At 38.6% G+C, this 14379-nt stretch overlaps 1 protein-coding gene across 21 annotated transcripts in view; it reads left to right on the top strand.

Annotated features, from left to right (window-relative positions):
* Positions 1–453: 453 nt before the first annotated feature.
* The window catches only part of Pld (Phospholipase D), a 38096-nt gene continuing 24170 nt past the window's right edge, over positions 454–14379 (top strand). For 3 of the 21 annotated variants that reach the window (XM_067088789.1, XM_067088795.1, XM_067088798.1), the window contains exons 1-4: positions 7847–7974; positions 12136–12295; positions 12960–13042; positions 13537–13660. In XM_067088789.1, coding sequence (XP_066944890.1) covers positions 12163–12295; positions 12960–13042; positions 13537–13660 — 340 coding nt within the window. In that variant the 5' untranslated portion in view covers positions 7847–7974; positions 12136–12162. Of the gene's footprint in view, positions 547–1992; positions 2208–4194; positions 4413–7846; positions 7975–10490; positions 11111–11579; positions 11719–12135; positions 12296–12959; positions 13043–13536; positions 13661–14379 lie in introns of those variants that run through there. The other 18 variants (XM_067088782.1, XM_067088786.1, XM_067088781.1 and 15 more) reach the window with 18 other exon arrangements.

Consider the following 14379-nt stretch of genomic DNA (forward strand, 5'->3'; position numbering starts at 1 on the left):
ATAATTATTGATAATTTGTAAGGTAATTATCACCGAAATTCTTCCTGAATGAGATGTGTAATTCCGACAACTGTCCTAGGAAGTGTTAAATTAGGATAATTAGTTTGTTTTTTGTTTATCAAAACGGTGTTCGGAGAATGAGTTGCAAGATAGGAAGATGACTCATTTGGGATGCCGAAGGTACGCGCGCTCCTATCTCTCTCTCTCTCTCTCTCTCTCTCTCTCTCTCTCTCTCTCTCTCTCTCGTTTTGCTCATTATTTTGTTTCTATTCACTGCAATTGTCCACGTTTGTCGTATATATATATATATATACGTATATACAGTAGTTATGATTATATATATATAATATATATCATTTTGAGTGAGTTTGCGTTTGTGTGTGTCTATAAGAGAGAGAGTGTGTATGCGCGCGTGCTTTTCCCGTCATCTCTACATTTCCTATTGAATATTCATTCTTCATTCTTCATTCTTCAGCAGCAGAGCTCAGACAGCGTTCTTTTCAAGGGAAAAATCATCATCTGGTTCAATGGCAGAATAATTGTTCGGTAGGTAACCTTGGAAGATAATTATAATTGTTTGGAGTTGTCGTGGAGTTTTAAATTACAGGTATACCTTTACTTTGTATTTTCTTTGTGTTGCTTTGTTTAGAATGGAGAGGTTTGTTTGTTTATGTATATGTATGTGTAAATGTATATGTATGTATATATATACATATATAAATATAATTCCTTTTCTTGCCCAAAGCTGCCATTGCGACAGAAAATTGCTCAATTTCAATTGAGGAAATGACACACTGACCCTTTAATTGTTCTTGCATACGAACATTGCACAAACTGTGCATTACTTCAGTTGCCTTATTGCAAGCAACGATTGCAGCAAGCACCGAAATTTTAGAAAGTTGAGAAAGCAAGCAAGAGTAGTGTTTTAAGTTTGCCTTGAAGGCTGTGATTTTAATTAGTGTTTTATAATACATATTTGGGTTCAGGGATTTTTTTTTGTTAAATATTATTATTATTATTATTATTATTATTATTATTATTATTATTATTATTATTATTATTATTATTATTATTATTATTATTTTGTAACGTCAATTTGATAAATAGTTTAGTATAAAAATGTCTTTTAAGTGATAATTTTTTTCTTAGGACTCTTAAAGTTCTGAATTCCAGGAAAAAAAAATTGGTAGTTTTTTATACGAAAGTATCTCTCTCTCTCTCTCTCTCTCTCTCTCTCTCTCTCTCTCTCTCTCTCTCTCTGAAATGCCCCTCTTTGTAATAATGCAATCTCTCTCTCTCTCTCTCTCTCTCTCTCTCTCTGTGGAATGCCCTCTTGTAATAATGCAATATCTCTCTCTCTCTCTCTCTCTCTCTCTCTCTCTCTCTCTCTCTCTCTCTCTCTCTCTCTCTCTCTCTGTGTGTGTGTGTGTGTGTGTGTGTGTGGAATGCCCTCTTTGTAATAATGCAATCTCTCTCTCTCTCTGTGTGTGTGTGTGTGTGAAATGCCCTCTTTTGTGAAATGCAATCTCTCTTTGTGATAATGCAATCTCTCTCTCTCTCTCTCTCTCTCTCTCTCTTATGGAAATGACCTCTTTTGTAATAATGCAATCTCTCTCTCTCTCTCTCTCTCTCTCTCTCTCTCTCTCTCTCTCTCTCTCTCTCTCTCTCTCTCTCTCTCTCTCTCTCTCTCAGGAAATACCCTCTTTGTAATAGGGCATTTATGTGTTTTTGTGAAATGCCCTCTTAGTAATAATGCAATTTCTCTCTCTCTCTCTCTCTCTCTCTCTCTCTCTCTCTCTCTCTCTCTCTCTCTCTCTCTCTCTCTCTTACAAGGGCGCCTCCTTCCGTCCCATAGCGCGGTTGGAAAGTTCATGTGACACTGTTTTCATTTTATTTTTTTTATATATATATTTTGTTTATCGCGTTCATGGCCAGCGGAAATCCTATCTCCCCCTCACGCCTCTCTCTCTCTCTCTCTCTCTCTCTCTCTCTCTCTCTCTCTCTCGTCAGATGTTTAGAATGACGGTGTTACTTTCGTCAGTTGCATTGTATCGGTGCCTTGGGAAAGAAGGAGTAATGGTTATTTATAAAACCCTGTTCAATCCGGTCTCCGATCGCAAGCAATTGCAAGCAACAGTCTCGTGACAGTTCAAGCAAGCGGTTTCAGTCGGGTCTAGACTGTGGAAGGAGACTGTGCCTTTGGGAAAGTAGGAGTAACAATGATTTAAAAGCATGTTTAATCCTGTTTCCGATTGCAAGCAGTTGCACGAAGTTGCAAGCAATGTTTTTTTTTGACGGTTCAAGCAAGCATTTTTTGTTACGTCTAGACTGCGGAAGGTGACTGTGCATTTGGGAAAGAAGTGATGATTTAAAAGCCTGTTTGATCCCGTTTCCGATCGCAAGCAGTTGCAAGCAATGTTTTTAGTGACAGTTCAAGCAAGCAGTTCTAGTTGCGTCTAGACTGCGGAAGGTGACTGTGCATTTGGGAAAGAAAAATAAATAAGAAGCCTGTTTGATCCCGTTTCCGATCGCAAGCAGTTGCAAGCAATGTTTTTGTGACAGTTCAAGCAAGCAGTTCTAGTTGCGTCTAGACTGCGGTAGGAGACAGTGCTTTTGGGAAACGAGGAATAATTATTTGAAAACCTGTTTATTCCAGTTTCCGATTGCAAGCAGTTGCAAGCAATGTTTACATGATAGTTCAAGCAAGTGGTTTCAGTCGCGTCCTTGTGTAGATTATTGTACAGTCTTTGTGAACTGCTTTTTCAAGCACAAATAACAGTGACTGCTTACAAGCACGTGTGCTTGTGTGCATTTTGTGTATTTGTAAAATCTGGTGCTTGCGTCTACTATCTGCGCGTGCGCGCCTGTTGATATCACATATGCATCGCATGAGTTGCATTTATTAAGATACAATAGCTAGACTTATTATTATTATTATTATTATTATTATTATTATTATTATTATTATTATTATTATTATTTCGTTGCTTGTTTGTGCTTACTCTTTCAATATATCTTTAGTCTCTCTCTCTCTTAATTATGCCAAGGCCAGTCCTCAGTCTTCTAGACTGTCTTTTGTTTCTGACGCACTTGGGAAATTATTGCCGGATAATCGTGCGCACAAAATTCACCTATTTCGATAAATCCGCGTCACGGCTTCCTAACCGTTACGTCAATTGGGACGGCTTTGACGTAACCAAGGCACGCCCAGTGTCACGTGCTCTCTCTCTCTCTCTCTCTCTCTCTCTCTCTCTCTCTCTCTCTCTCTCTCTCTCACACACACATACACGTTTTGACAGAGTCCTCGTAAGGCCAAATCATAGATTAGGCCTATAACAAATTCTGAAGCTTCTCTTACGTTCTATGTTACCTACCTTCCTCTCTCTCTCTCTCTCTCTCTCTCTCTCTCTCTCTCTCTCTCTCTCTCTCTCTCTCTCTCTCTCAGAGCTTGCAGCGACCTTCAATAAGCAACGCGTCACGCCTGGTCATTTTCCAAAAGGAACAATGATTCCCACAATTTTACGTCATTTTTATCGGTCACTCGCCTTCCACGACCGATATGAGACTACTACAAAAAAAAAAGCGACAACCTTAAGAAAACTCGAAATAATAATAATAATAATAATAATAATAATAATAATAATAATAATAATAATAATAATAATGACTGGAATTATTCGCCATCAAGTGACGAAGCACAGGGAGGGACGAAGGTCTCCTTGAACAAGAACTCTTTGTGGAGGCATTGGCTATTCGTCACGATAAATGCATGAGAGAGAGAGAGAGAGAGAGAGAGAGAGAGAGAGAGAGAGAGAGAGAGAGAGAGAGCGAGAGAGAGAGAATGTTTTACGTAATCGTTCAATACATATCTCAGTAATCGTTCTACATACATCTCAGGTCAACAGGAGGAAAAATTGTATTATAAAATTACAAAAATAAACGTTGCTCGAGAGAGAGAGAGAGAGAGAGAGAGAGAGAGAGAGAGAGAGAGAGAGAGAGAGAGAGAGAGAGAGAGTATACTTTAAGTAATCGTTCTATATATATCTCAGGCCAACAGGAGGAAAAATTGCATAATAGAATTGCAAAAAACAAACATTTCCTCTCACCTCGAGAGAGGCAAGCGATAGACCCACTAAGCCTAAAAAGATTATAAAAGTTATCTCATCTCTCAATAAATATTCTATTTTTATTCAGTTTCTATCGCTCTGTGAATGCATTCAGCATCACGCTTCAAGCCCGAGAAGAACTGATAAAACGTGATTGACAGCCAATGGCGCTGAATGCGGATAAGGAAAAGTAAATTCAAGTGACTTGTTGGCATCAATGGCGAATCGGCGCGGGCCGAAAAATGTAAACATAGCCTGATGCATTCTACTTCTTCTTCTTCTCGCGGCGTCGGTGTGGGAATCAAGGTAGGAACGGTCTTTGCTTATTCGAGGTGGTGGGTGTGAAATTGTTCTAATGTCGTTTATTTTTCGAACAGAGGATTTTTCAGGCTTTATTTTAATTTAATCATTCATTTTGCAAGCCGATTTACGTAGGAGGAATAATTAGATACCATTTGTGTGTTCATTTTTGTGTTCCCCGCCGGATCGAGAAAGATGGCGTTGGTGGGTGTAAAATTCTTATAATATCGTTATTTTTCGAATGGAAAACTTTTCAGGGTTTATTTTAATTTAATAATTCATTTTGCAAACGAATTTACGTAGGAGAAACTGATTACGTCGCGTGCGTGAGTTCATTTGTATGCTTTAACATAGGTCTGTCCGTAAGGACGGCAGTATAGGATAGGCCTACCGTTACTTTTATGGAAAGAACTTTTTAGTTTTCTGTAAAATAAAACTGTTGTGCCGGCCTTGTCTGTCCGTCCGCACCTTATTCTGTCCGTACTTGTTCTGTCCGCCCCCTGATCTTAAAAACTACTGAGGCTAGAGGGCTGCAAATTGGCATGCTGATCATCCACCCTCCAATCATCAAAAATACCAAATTGCAGCCCTCTAGCCTCAGTAATTTTTATTTAATGTTAAATTTAGCCATAATAGTGCCTCTAGCAACGATGTAGGATAGGCCACCACCAGGCCGTGGTTAAAGTTTCATATGCCGCGGTTCATACATCATTATACCGAGACCACCGAAAAGTAGACCTATTTTCGGTGGCCTTGATGATACGCTGTAGCGGCTGTACGGAAAACTCGATGGCGCCGAGGAAACTTCGGCGCATTTTTTACTATTCAATAATTCACTTCACAAACGTATTTACATAGCGTGTTTATGTGCGTATGTGTGCCTCCACATATCCCCAAAAACCAAACCATTCTCACTGGTTCTGGTTTACACCAGAGTGCGAAGGATCTTGCAAGGGACTTTTGCCTAATTATATCTTGCCGGCAAGCCCCTTTTAGGCAAGTCCCTTTTGGGCAAGTCCCTTTTAGGCAAGCGCCTTTTAGGCAACACGGGAAAGATCGGTGAGCGGACGGGAAGGAAACACGGGGCGAAATAGCTTGAGTAGGTTATGAAAGAGAGAGAGAGAGAGAGAGAGAGAGAGAGAGAGAGAGAGAGAGAGAGAGAGAGAGAGAGAGAGAGAGAGAATTTTTACTATAAGTATAAGTTAGATGAGAGAGAGAGAGAGAGAGAGAATTTTTAAGAGAAGTATAAGCTAGATGAGAGAGAGAGAGAGAGAGAGAGAGAATTTTTAAGAGAAGTATAAGCTAGATGAGAGAGAGAGAGAGACAGAGAGAGAGAGAGAGAGAGAGAAAGAGAGAATTTTTAAGAGAAGTATAAGCTAGATGAGAGAGAGAGAGAGAGAGAGAAAGAGAGAATTTTTAAGAGAAGTATAAGCTAGATGAGAGAGAGAGAGAGAGAGAGAGAGAGAGAGAGAGAGAGAGAGAGAGAACGAGAACTTTTCCGAGAAGCATAAGCTAGATGAGAGAGAGAGAGAGAGAGAGAGAGAGAGAGAGAGAGAGAGAGAGAGAGAGAGAGAGAGAGAGAGAGACGTCGCTTGAAAATAAGGCTTCTTGCCAGAGTTACCCAATCGACTTCAGGAATGCTGGTACTACGTGCAAAGGGATAAACAGCCCTCAATAACCAATTCAACGGACGATGCGGGTAAAAATCTGCGTGAACTGGTGAAACCAGAAGCTGGCTAGTTTGGGAAGGACATTTATAGGCCTAGTTATGTCATGCCACTGTTGTTTTTATTACTACCGTAGGCCTATATTAAGCTTTTTAAGTATCAAAAGCAACAACGGAAGATTTTTCTTATGCAATTTACAGTCTAGAAGGGACTGTTATAGGCCTACTTATTTTATGCTAATAATTCTGTTTTTGCTACTAACGTAGGCCTACTCTATGTTTTCTAAGTAGCAGAAGCAACAGAACAAGATGTTTGTCATTGCAATTTACTAAAATTTATCTATTGAAAGCTGAGCAATAATAATTTTCTGTCATATATATATATATATATATATATATATATATATATATATATATATATATATATATATATATATAAATATATGATTTAGTACCATAGCAGATACGGCACAATAATATCGGCATTCCAGTCATGGGAATTATGTGATTATATGTGATTGTCTGTGAGAGAGAGAGAGAGAGAGAGAGAGAGAGAGAGAGAGAGAGAGAGAGAGAGATTGCAAGGTTAAATTGAGCAATGAAAAGAAAACGCCGAGTCAAATTCAGACTGACCAAAATTCTTAAGATTTATGAGACAAAATCATAAAGAAATTGAGATAAGAACTTAAGGTAGGATGGAGAAAAATAGGTTAAATAATAAATAAGAAGATAAAAGGCATTTTGAGACGATAGATTAATGGTTTGCAACGTCAGAATGTATAAGATAAGACCTAGGCCTAAAAATGGACGTTATACGAGAAATATGAAGTAAAAAAATATATACCAGAGAAGATCTAAATACTTTTATCGATACATAAATATATACACATATTTAAAATAAGGTCGCGAGCCATTTTGACGTCTCGTAATTATTTTTTTTTTTTACCTTCACAAACCGACATTGAATCTGTGCAAGCATTCTTAGAACGCAATTTGCTTCCTGCGTGAGACTCCAATAGTGCGTTTGAAGGTCATTTCCAGTGAGCGTTGGTCTGGGAAACTTACTCAATTTCAGATAACCTCTAAAAAATTTTTTTTTCATTTACGAACAAAGGAAGTTTGGTATTAACACGGTGGCTTTGGCTAACGGCGCGTAGGTGTTGTGGCCTAATCTTGTATTTGGCTCTTATATTTTTGGTGATTCTGAGTGGAATAATCAATAATTTATAGTTGGATAATATAATATTAACGATATAATTTTTATATGTATTGCTAAATAATTCTGTAATATAAAAATAGGCCTTAAAATTATAATATAATATCAGCGAATCTTGCGAAGCTGCATACCCGAAACCTTCGCGATCTAACGGATGTGTTGATGTATATTTTAGTATTACTTCTTCAATTACGGTGATTCGAAGTGGGATAATTCGCACTTTATTGTTGTATAATATAAGAATAAGGTTATATATTTAATATTTATTGATAAATAACTTTAAATTATATGAATTGATCGTAAAAATTACAAAATATATCGACGAATCAGGAGAAACTACGCAGCACCGAACATCGACCATTGCTTCGAAAAATCGGTATGTTATTGTTGTAAATTATAAAATAGACGTATTAGCATTAATATAAGTTATTAAATTGCTATATATTATACGAAATACTCCATCAAAATCAGAAAAATCAACGAAAATAAGCTAATGGACCTCGAGAAACACCACAACCAGAAGCGTCATGGTCACCAAGACCCGAAAGTTAATCCCTCAGTCTCCTCAGATGTTTTGTTGAGTGACGTCACTCGTCGTCCCTTGCCTCTTATGTGGCAACTTGTTGAACGCGACAGAGGAGATTCCGGACGCATTTATATATATATTCCTTCGCGAGGACGTTTTGGTAATTATATATATAATTATCGATGTGTTTTTAACTGTTTTATAATATATACAAAGCTAGAACTTCGTTATTTAACGTGGTATAGAGTAGGGTGGTCAGGGCCGGGGTGACATGGGGTACCTTAGGGTCAGTAGCTGTCACCTCTGACATTTAATTTAAATTAATTTAACGATTTTGATCCATATTTAACCCAGACGGGGATTTTAACGTCGTTAATTTATCTGGAAACCCGCGCCCTTGCTCTGCCAAACCCAGGCATGACGTTGGGTACGCCAGGGGTTGGCTACGGGCCATCTAAGCTGTTTAGGTGATACGATTGCCCAAATGGGTATGTTGATGTAGCCCAGGGTAGGGGGATGTCTCATCTCGTTAGGCAGTAGGATTGCTTAAATGGGTAGCCTGACATAGCCTATGCAGGGAGGCATCTTGGTTAGGCAATAGCCTGGGCTACGGTTAGGCTGCCGGGCATCTAAGCCGTTTAGTCAGTAGGATTGCTCAATTGGATAGTCTAACATAGCCTTTGCTAGCGCCATCTCATTGGTTAGGCAGTAGGATTGCTCGATTGGGTAGCCTGATGTAACCTAGGCTAGTTGGCGTCTCGTTTGTGTAGGCAGTAGGATTGCTCGACTGGGTAGCCTGACATACCCTAGGCTAGAGGGCATTTCAGTTGACTGGGTAGTAGGATTGCTCACCTGGATATCCTAACCTTGAGTAACAGTTTTTGGTCTATCAAGATAAGTTGAGCAAATGTAGGCTGAAGGATGCATCCTAACCCAACCTAACATAGGCCGCAGCATCCTTACTGATCGTGGAGTGACGTCACAGTACGGGACATTGATTTTGAGTTGGAAATGCCCAATTCAGCAGAAGAATGTTTAAAGAAGCAAAGCAACGTTTGTATTGTAGAGTAAAAGAGAAAACTTGAAGAAAAGTAAGAAGAAATTCCTTCTTAAGGGAAAACCTTTTCCCATCAGCTGAACTGAATTGGGTAAATGTAAAGGAGGCATCTGCACGAAGATATCGCGTATTAATATAATTTTTTGACTAAGCAATGTAGAAACAGGCATATATAATGCAGTACAGGTGAGGTACTCTGAGAAATCTACTGAGATAATAAGAAATTTACCGTATTATGTTTTTATGTTCATCCCTAAGAGGCTAGTATTAAACATGGTGACCGCTCCACAGGGCGCCACTTTTAATAACAGCCCCTCGGAGATGAAAGAAAGTAAAAACATAAACAATAGAGAGGAAATTTCTCAAATTATCTCACCTGTATTGCATTATATACACCTATTTCTATTCTTCTGTCAAAAACTTACATTGAAAAACGATACCTTTGTGCACCCATCTTTACGTTTATCCTGAATTTAAATCTGAAATAGTATCAGAAAATTCACTGTAATATCAGTTTAAAAGGCTAAGAACATATATTTATGAAGAGTTTGTAGCATAAAATAAAAGAATTTAGAATATAACAAGTTAACGGCAGGAATTGCGGCCCACCGTAGCTATCTACCAGCAGCGCAGTTAAAACGCATGCATGCGTGCAAGGCTGGAATTAAATACATACCAGTATTTAAAAATACTGAGGTGTATAAAGAACGAGTTGTTTAAGGAAATTTAAGCTGTAACTGACAGGTATATGGTGCTTGTAAGATGGACCCAATAAAGGCTGTTAGAAGGGCTTCCAAAAATAGACAAGAATGCTGATGTTTGTGTTTAAACCTACCAAAAGATGTTTTGGAGTGCTTTCATACCTCATGCTTTATACTTCTGCCTGGTAAATTGCCATTAACACCTGCATATAAGATAACAGGTGTTACTGCACGGTATTTATCGTACTGTCATCGTTGCACTTACGAGTGTCTGGGTAAGCATTTCATTAGAAATTAGTGGAATTTAGAATTGACATTAAATAATGACTCTCATGTGGGGAACAAATATCTGAAGCGTAAACTTACTTTTCATCACCTTATTTCATTGGATGCTCTTTCTTTCTAACATATGTCCAGTCTTCTTCTTCAGTGTTTTGCAGTTTTTAACAAGCTTTTTCCGTGCATTTATCTCTTCTGCCCTTCCTTTTCTCTATTCCTTTGTATCTCACCTCCTTTCTAGTGCAGGAGTTGTGTCCAGTAATACGTAGTGATAAATACATCTTAATCTCAGATTAACCCAATCCAAATTCTGTAAAGGTAGGACCACTTCTCACACCCTTCTTACGCGGAGTGTGCGAAGTTGTCACTATTGCAGTTTCAAAAGTGAGAGAAAACGAGTATTTTAATATTTCCAATTAGGTTGATAGGCTTTTTGAATAACCTTGCCATGTAAAGGGGAATTTCTTTGATGTGTTATCATTATCGAGGATGATATAATTTGCAAATGAAGTTGTCATAATCCCATCAGTGGTAAGAACATGTTAGTCCTAACGTATCCGCTAAGAGCGAAGAGCATTCCCTCATTGTGTGCTGCTTTGATAATATCACTCTTATTTCTTCCTCTCACAATATCATTAGTAATAAACCAGTGGAAGAAAAACATATTGGTGTTTTTTGCTTGTACTATAACTTGCAAGACTTTTGGCAAAGTATTGATGGTAGGAAGGAATGCATTGTGAATTGCTTTTATCTTTCGTCGAGTCCCATTGCTTGCATGTTACTTGGTAGTAGTTTTACAGAAAACTCCCCCCGCCCTCTCCTGGTACCCACAGTGGAGTTACGCAGAAATAGTAATTTTGTGAACTAGGCACAGGTGTGGCCCTCATTATGGTAATTTTGGGTGGCCCCTATTGATCCACCCCTGCTAATCATTTGCCAATTGAAGCCAGTTGTGGAACTGGCCACCCAGCGTTCACTTACTCCCTGCACGTCTCTTGCCATTGGTTATATTCAAACGGCGAACTCGTTAAACCATTTATCGTTAATTAAATTGCTTTCTGTCTGTTGCACGAAGTGATATGTCGTTAATTGAGTGATTGAGACGATCGGAATTTGGCTCGTGTCCTGCATTTAGCCTTAACATGTGGGACACTTAATCAGAGATCACTGAACTTATTCTCTTGATAGCGTGATGCATAACGTCTGAAAGATCAAGAATGAAGTCTTTCACAAAGATCTTGCATAATGTATATGCAAAGGTGAGTATGTTATTCAATTCTGTGATGTGTTTTATAATTTATTATACAGATTTTCCTTGGAGGTGCATTTGAATTTGTTCTCGGGAGATGGGAAAGGTCCTGGTGTAGAAGACTTTCAGGAGAAAAGTGTGTTGCTATCTATGTGAATTTTGTGTTGCCTTGTGTGTGAAATATATTAGTGTGGTGTGTTGAAACTCTTGTATAAATTCTATGCGAGCTGTCTTATTTTATTTTCTTTAACTTTATTTGGCAATTTCAAAAATTATCCCAATCTCGTATCCATCTTTTACAGCCATCCCATAAATATTTCTTTCATTAATAGGCAATTTATCTGTATAGTTGAATTGCCATTAGTTTTTCTGGGTAATAAAATGTTACACATTATTATCTTTGGGGTTAGAACATGATAAGATATAATAATCACAAGAGGTGGAAGATTAGATTATGAGTGTGCAAACCTTATGGATTGATTTCGTTCGTTATGTAACGAAAGTTCCACAGAGACTCTCTATTCAAACGGCACTGTCTCTTATCAGTGTTTGAACATTTTATAAGTTTCCGGAAAAGATTTAGTCGAGGAGGTGAACAAACTTAACGAAGCGGTTCTGGTAATAATATTTTGCTTGTTTTTGTTTGAAAATTGTTCAGGTTTGTTACTGAACAAAGAGTATTTTTGTTTTAGGAACAAGGTCAGATAGAGAGCACGAGGTACAAAAGGAACAGTTTGTGATAATTTGGTATCTTAATCCTGGAGATTGTTAATGCTATTATACTGTAAACAATATCTTGTATATCAATGCTGATAAAAGAGTTAGGCTTACAATAGTATTAGTGTGAATGACATAGATTTATATAATCTTGGCCCAACCAGTGACTAGAATGTCAGTTAAGAGCTCTGTAACAAGACAGTGTACTTCCTCGTGTTACCGGTGACAAGATCGTCGTTAAAAGCTTGGTCTCTGTGACAAGATTCTCAGCATTTACCTGTCTTGTCAGGCTTGACCGAAATGAGTTTCGTTTTCCAGACATTTGGCGGTAATGTCCATCAGGAAATGGAACCACTGGCTTCCGTAATCAGCAGCGATGAGAACTATGGGACAGTCAGCGTTGGTGAGGAACGAGGGGCCCCTCAGACGAGTGCCGGAGAGGGAGCGGAAAAAGTGACGATACCTCAGGTCATTGTGGGTGAGTACGAGCGTTTTAAAATACACCGATTCGTGCCCGTTTTGAGAAATCTGCGTATCGCATTTTTTTTAAGTTCTTGAGTTTTCCAGACAGTGTGTCCCATCGTCAGATTTTCCAGCAAAATTTCCACGAAAGATGAGCTAATTAGAAGCTCTGAATAGTATAAAAATCTTGGAAACCTGTTTTCTCAGAATGAGGAAAAAATGGCGTACGCCAGTTCAGCAGAATTGGGACGAATCGTATGTATTTGTGACCCAAATTAGGAGGCAGGTACCACCTCAGGATGAGAAGTTTGTAGGGTAATTAAAAATTATCCCAAATAATAAGAAATGCATTTGAATCTAAATGGGTCGATCACTAGCATCGTTCAGTTTTTTTCCCAAACAGCATTTTGATTGTATAACATAGAAAGTTATGATGAAATATGAACATAAATAAATATGAAGGCACACGTGACACGTATAATGTATAAATAGATAACTTTATTTATCCATATGAGTGGAAAAAAGTTGTATGTCCATTTTTTTATTTAGTCTTGCATTGAAAATTACAGTAATATTTCTGTCATTTTTTCTGTGCATAATCCAGGGTTTGCTTATTTTACAAATGAGGTCAGAGTTTTTTTTATTCCGTGCTCAAATAACTGCAATATTGCACATTCCAGAGGCAGCTTCCGTCGACGTCCAGGACTTCAGCATCAACCGAGCGGTGCAGGGCTGCAATGGCGAGAGAAAAGGAAAAACGCATGTGAGTAGCAGCGGCCTGTGTACGTACGCGAATTGTAAATGTTGTACATCAATGTTGCTATACGTTATTTCTTTTGCGTACGGAATTGTTGTTAGAGAAAGTATCCCCATAGGGCGTAGGGGATAGTGCACCTTACACAGCCCACTGTAAGCATTACTTGAGGTCCTTTGCATCGTTCCTTCAGCCCCTAGTTGCGACCCCTTTCATTCCTTTTACTGTACCTCATTCATATTCTCTTTCTCCTGTCTTACTTTCCGCCCTCTCCTAACAAGAGGTTCCTAGTGCAACTGCTTTGAGGTTTTCCTCCAGTTGCACCTTTGAAAACCTCTTTACTCTCAATAACCCTTTCAGTGCTGGAAGATCTCATCCTCTCCATACGACCAGGTTAAGTCTGGTTCCCTTTTATCTTGTTTCAGTTCCCACATGAGGCTGATTTGAAAGTACATCAGGAATTCCTTCTGGACTGTGATTTATATATGATTATTTTATTGCAGCACCTGCCTCCTCTAAGGATATCGATGGTGAAACAGAATCCTACGCTCGGGTCCCCCGATTCCGACATCGACATACTGGGCTACCTCGACTATACGCCGGACTCCTTGGGAACTGACACGGAAAGTGAGTATTGGTGTTAGGTAGCCATGAAATGGTATCGTCATTTCCTAGCTTGTATTGCGCTCGTATGCACTTCAGTTCGAATGCTAAGGTACTTCCGAAGAGACTGACAGATAGAGCATTGGCGAGAGCACTCTATAAGTGGCACCTCAACTTACACATGTTTTGGGCGACGGGCCTTTCTGAGAAGTAACAATTCCTGCACTTGAATATTCTGTAGATTTCTGATGAGTAACAGAGTCCATTGAGTCCATGTTGTAGCCTGCACTTGAATGCTTTCTAGATATCTCACGACTGACAGCAATTGCACGTAGTTCCCAACCTAAACGAACCTGCACGTTACACTTGATACCTTCTAAAATGGTATCATACGGAAAAATTATCAAGATGTGGTAGCTGATAAGTACGGAAGTCTGCTAAGTTGAGGTGGTACTGTTAATGCATGTCTTTTTTTTAAGTTTAATTTGTGCATTTGGAAATATAAACCAGTCCCTTGTAGGATGATGGAAGCTGCGTTCTTATGTCCCTTGGAGGATAAAGTCTTCTTACACAGGCATTAGATTGAACAAAAGAATGTTGTTTGTTATAATGAAGAAGTTTAATGAGACACTCGGCCATTCATAGACTCTCACAGTGGGTTTATTCTTAAATAAACAAGGAACAAGTGGCAGAGGAGTTCTGGAGAGGCATGTCACATAAATGCACGTTAATATTTAACACTT

Source organism: Macrobrachium rosenbergii, chromosome 45 (assembly GCF_040412425.1).
Source record: "Macrobrachium rosenbergii isolate ZJJX-2024 chromosome 45, ASM4041242v1, whole genome shotgun sequence".
In the NCBI taxonomy this organism is placed as follows: Eukaryota; Metazoa; Arthropoda; class Malacostraca; order Decapoda; family Palaemonidae; genus Macrobrachium; species Macrobrachium rosenbergii.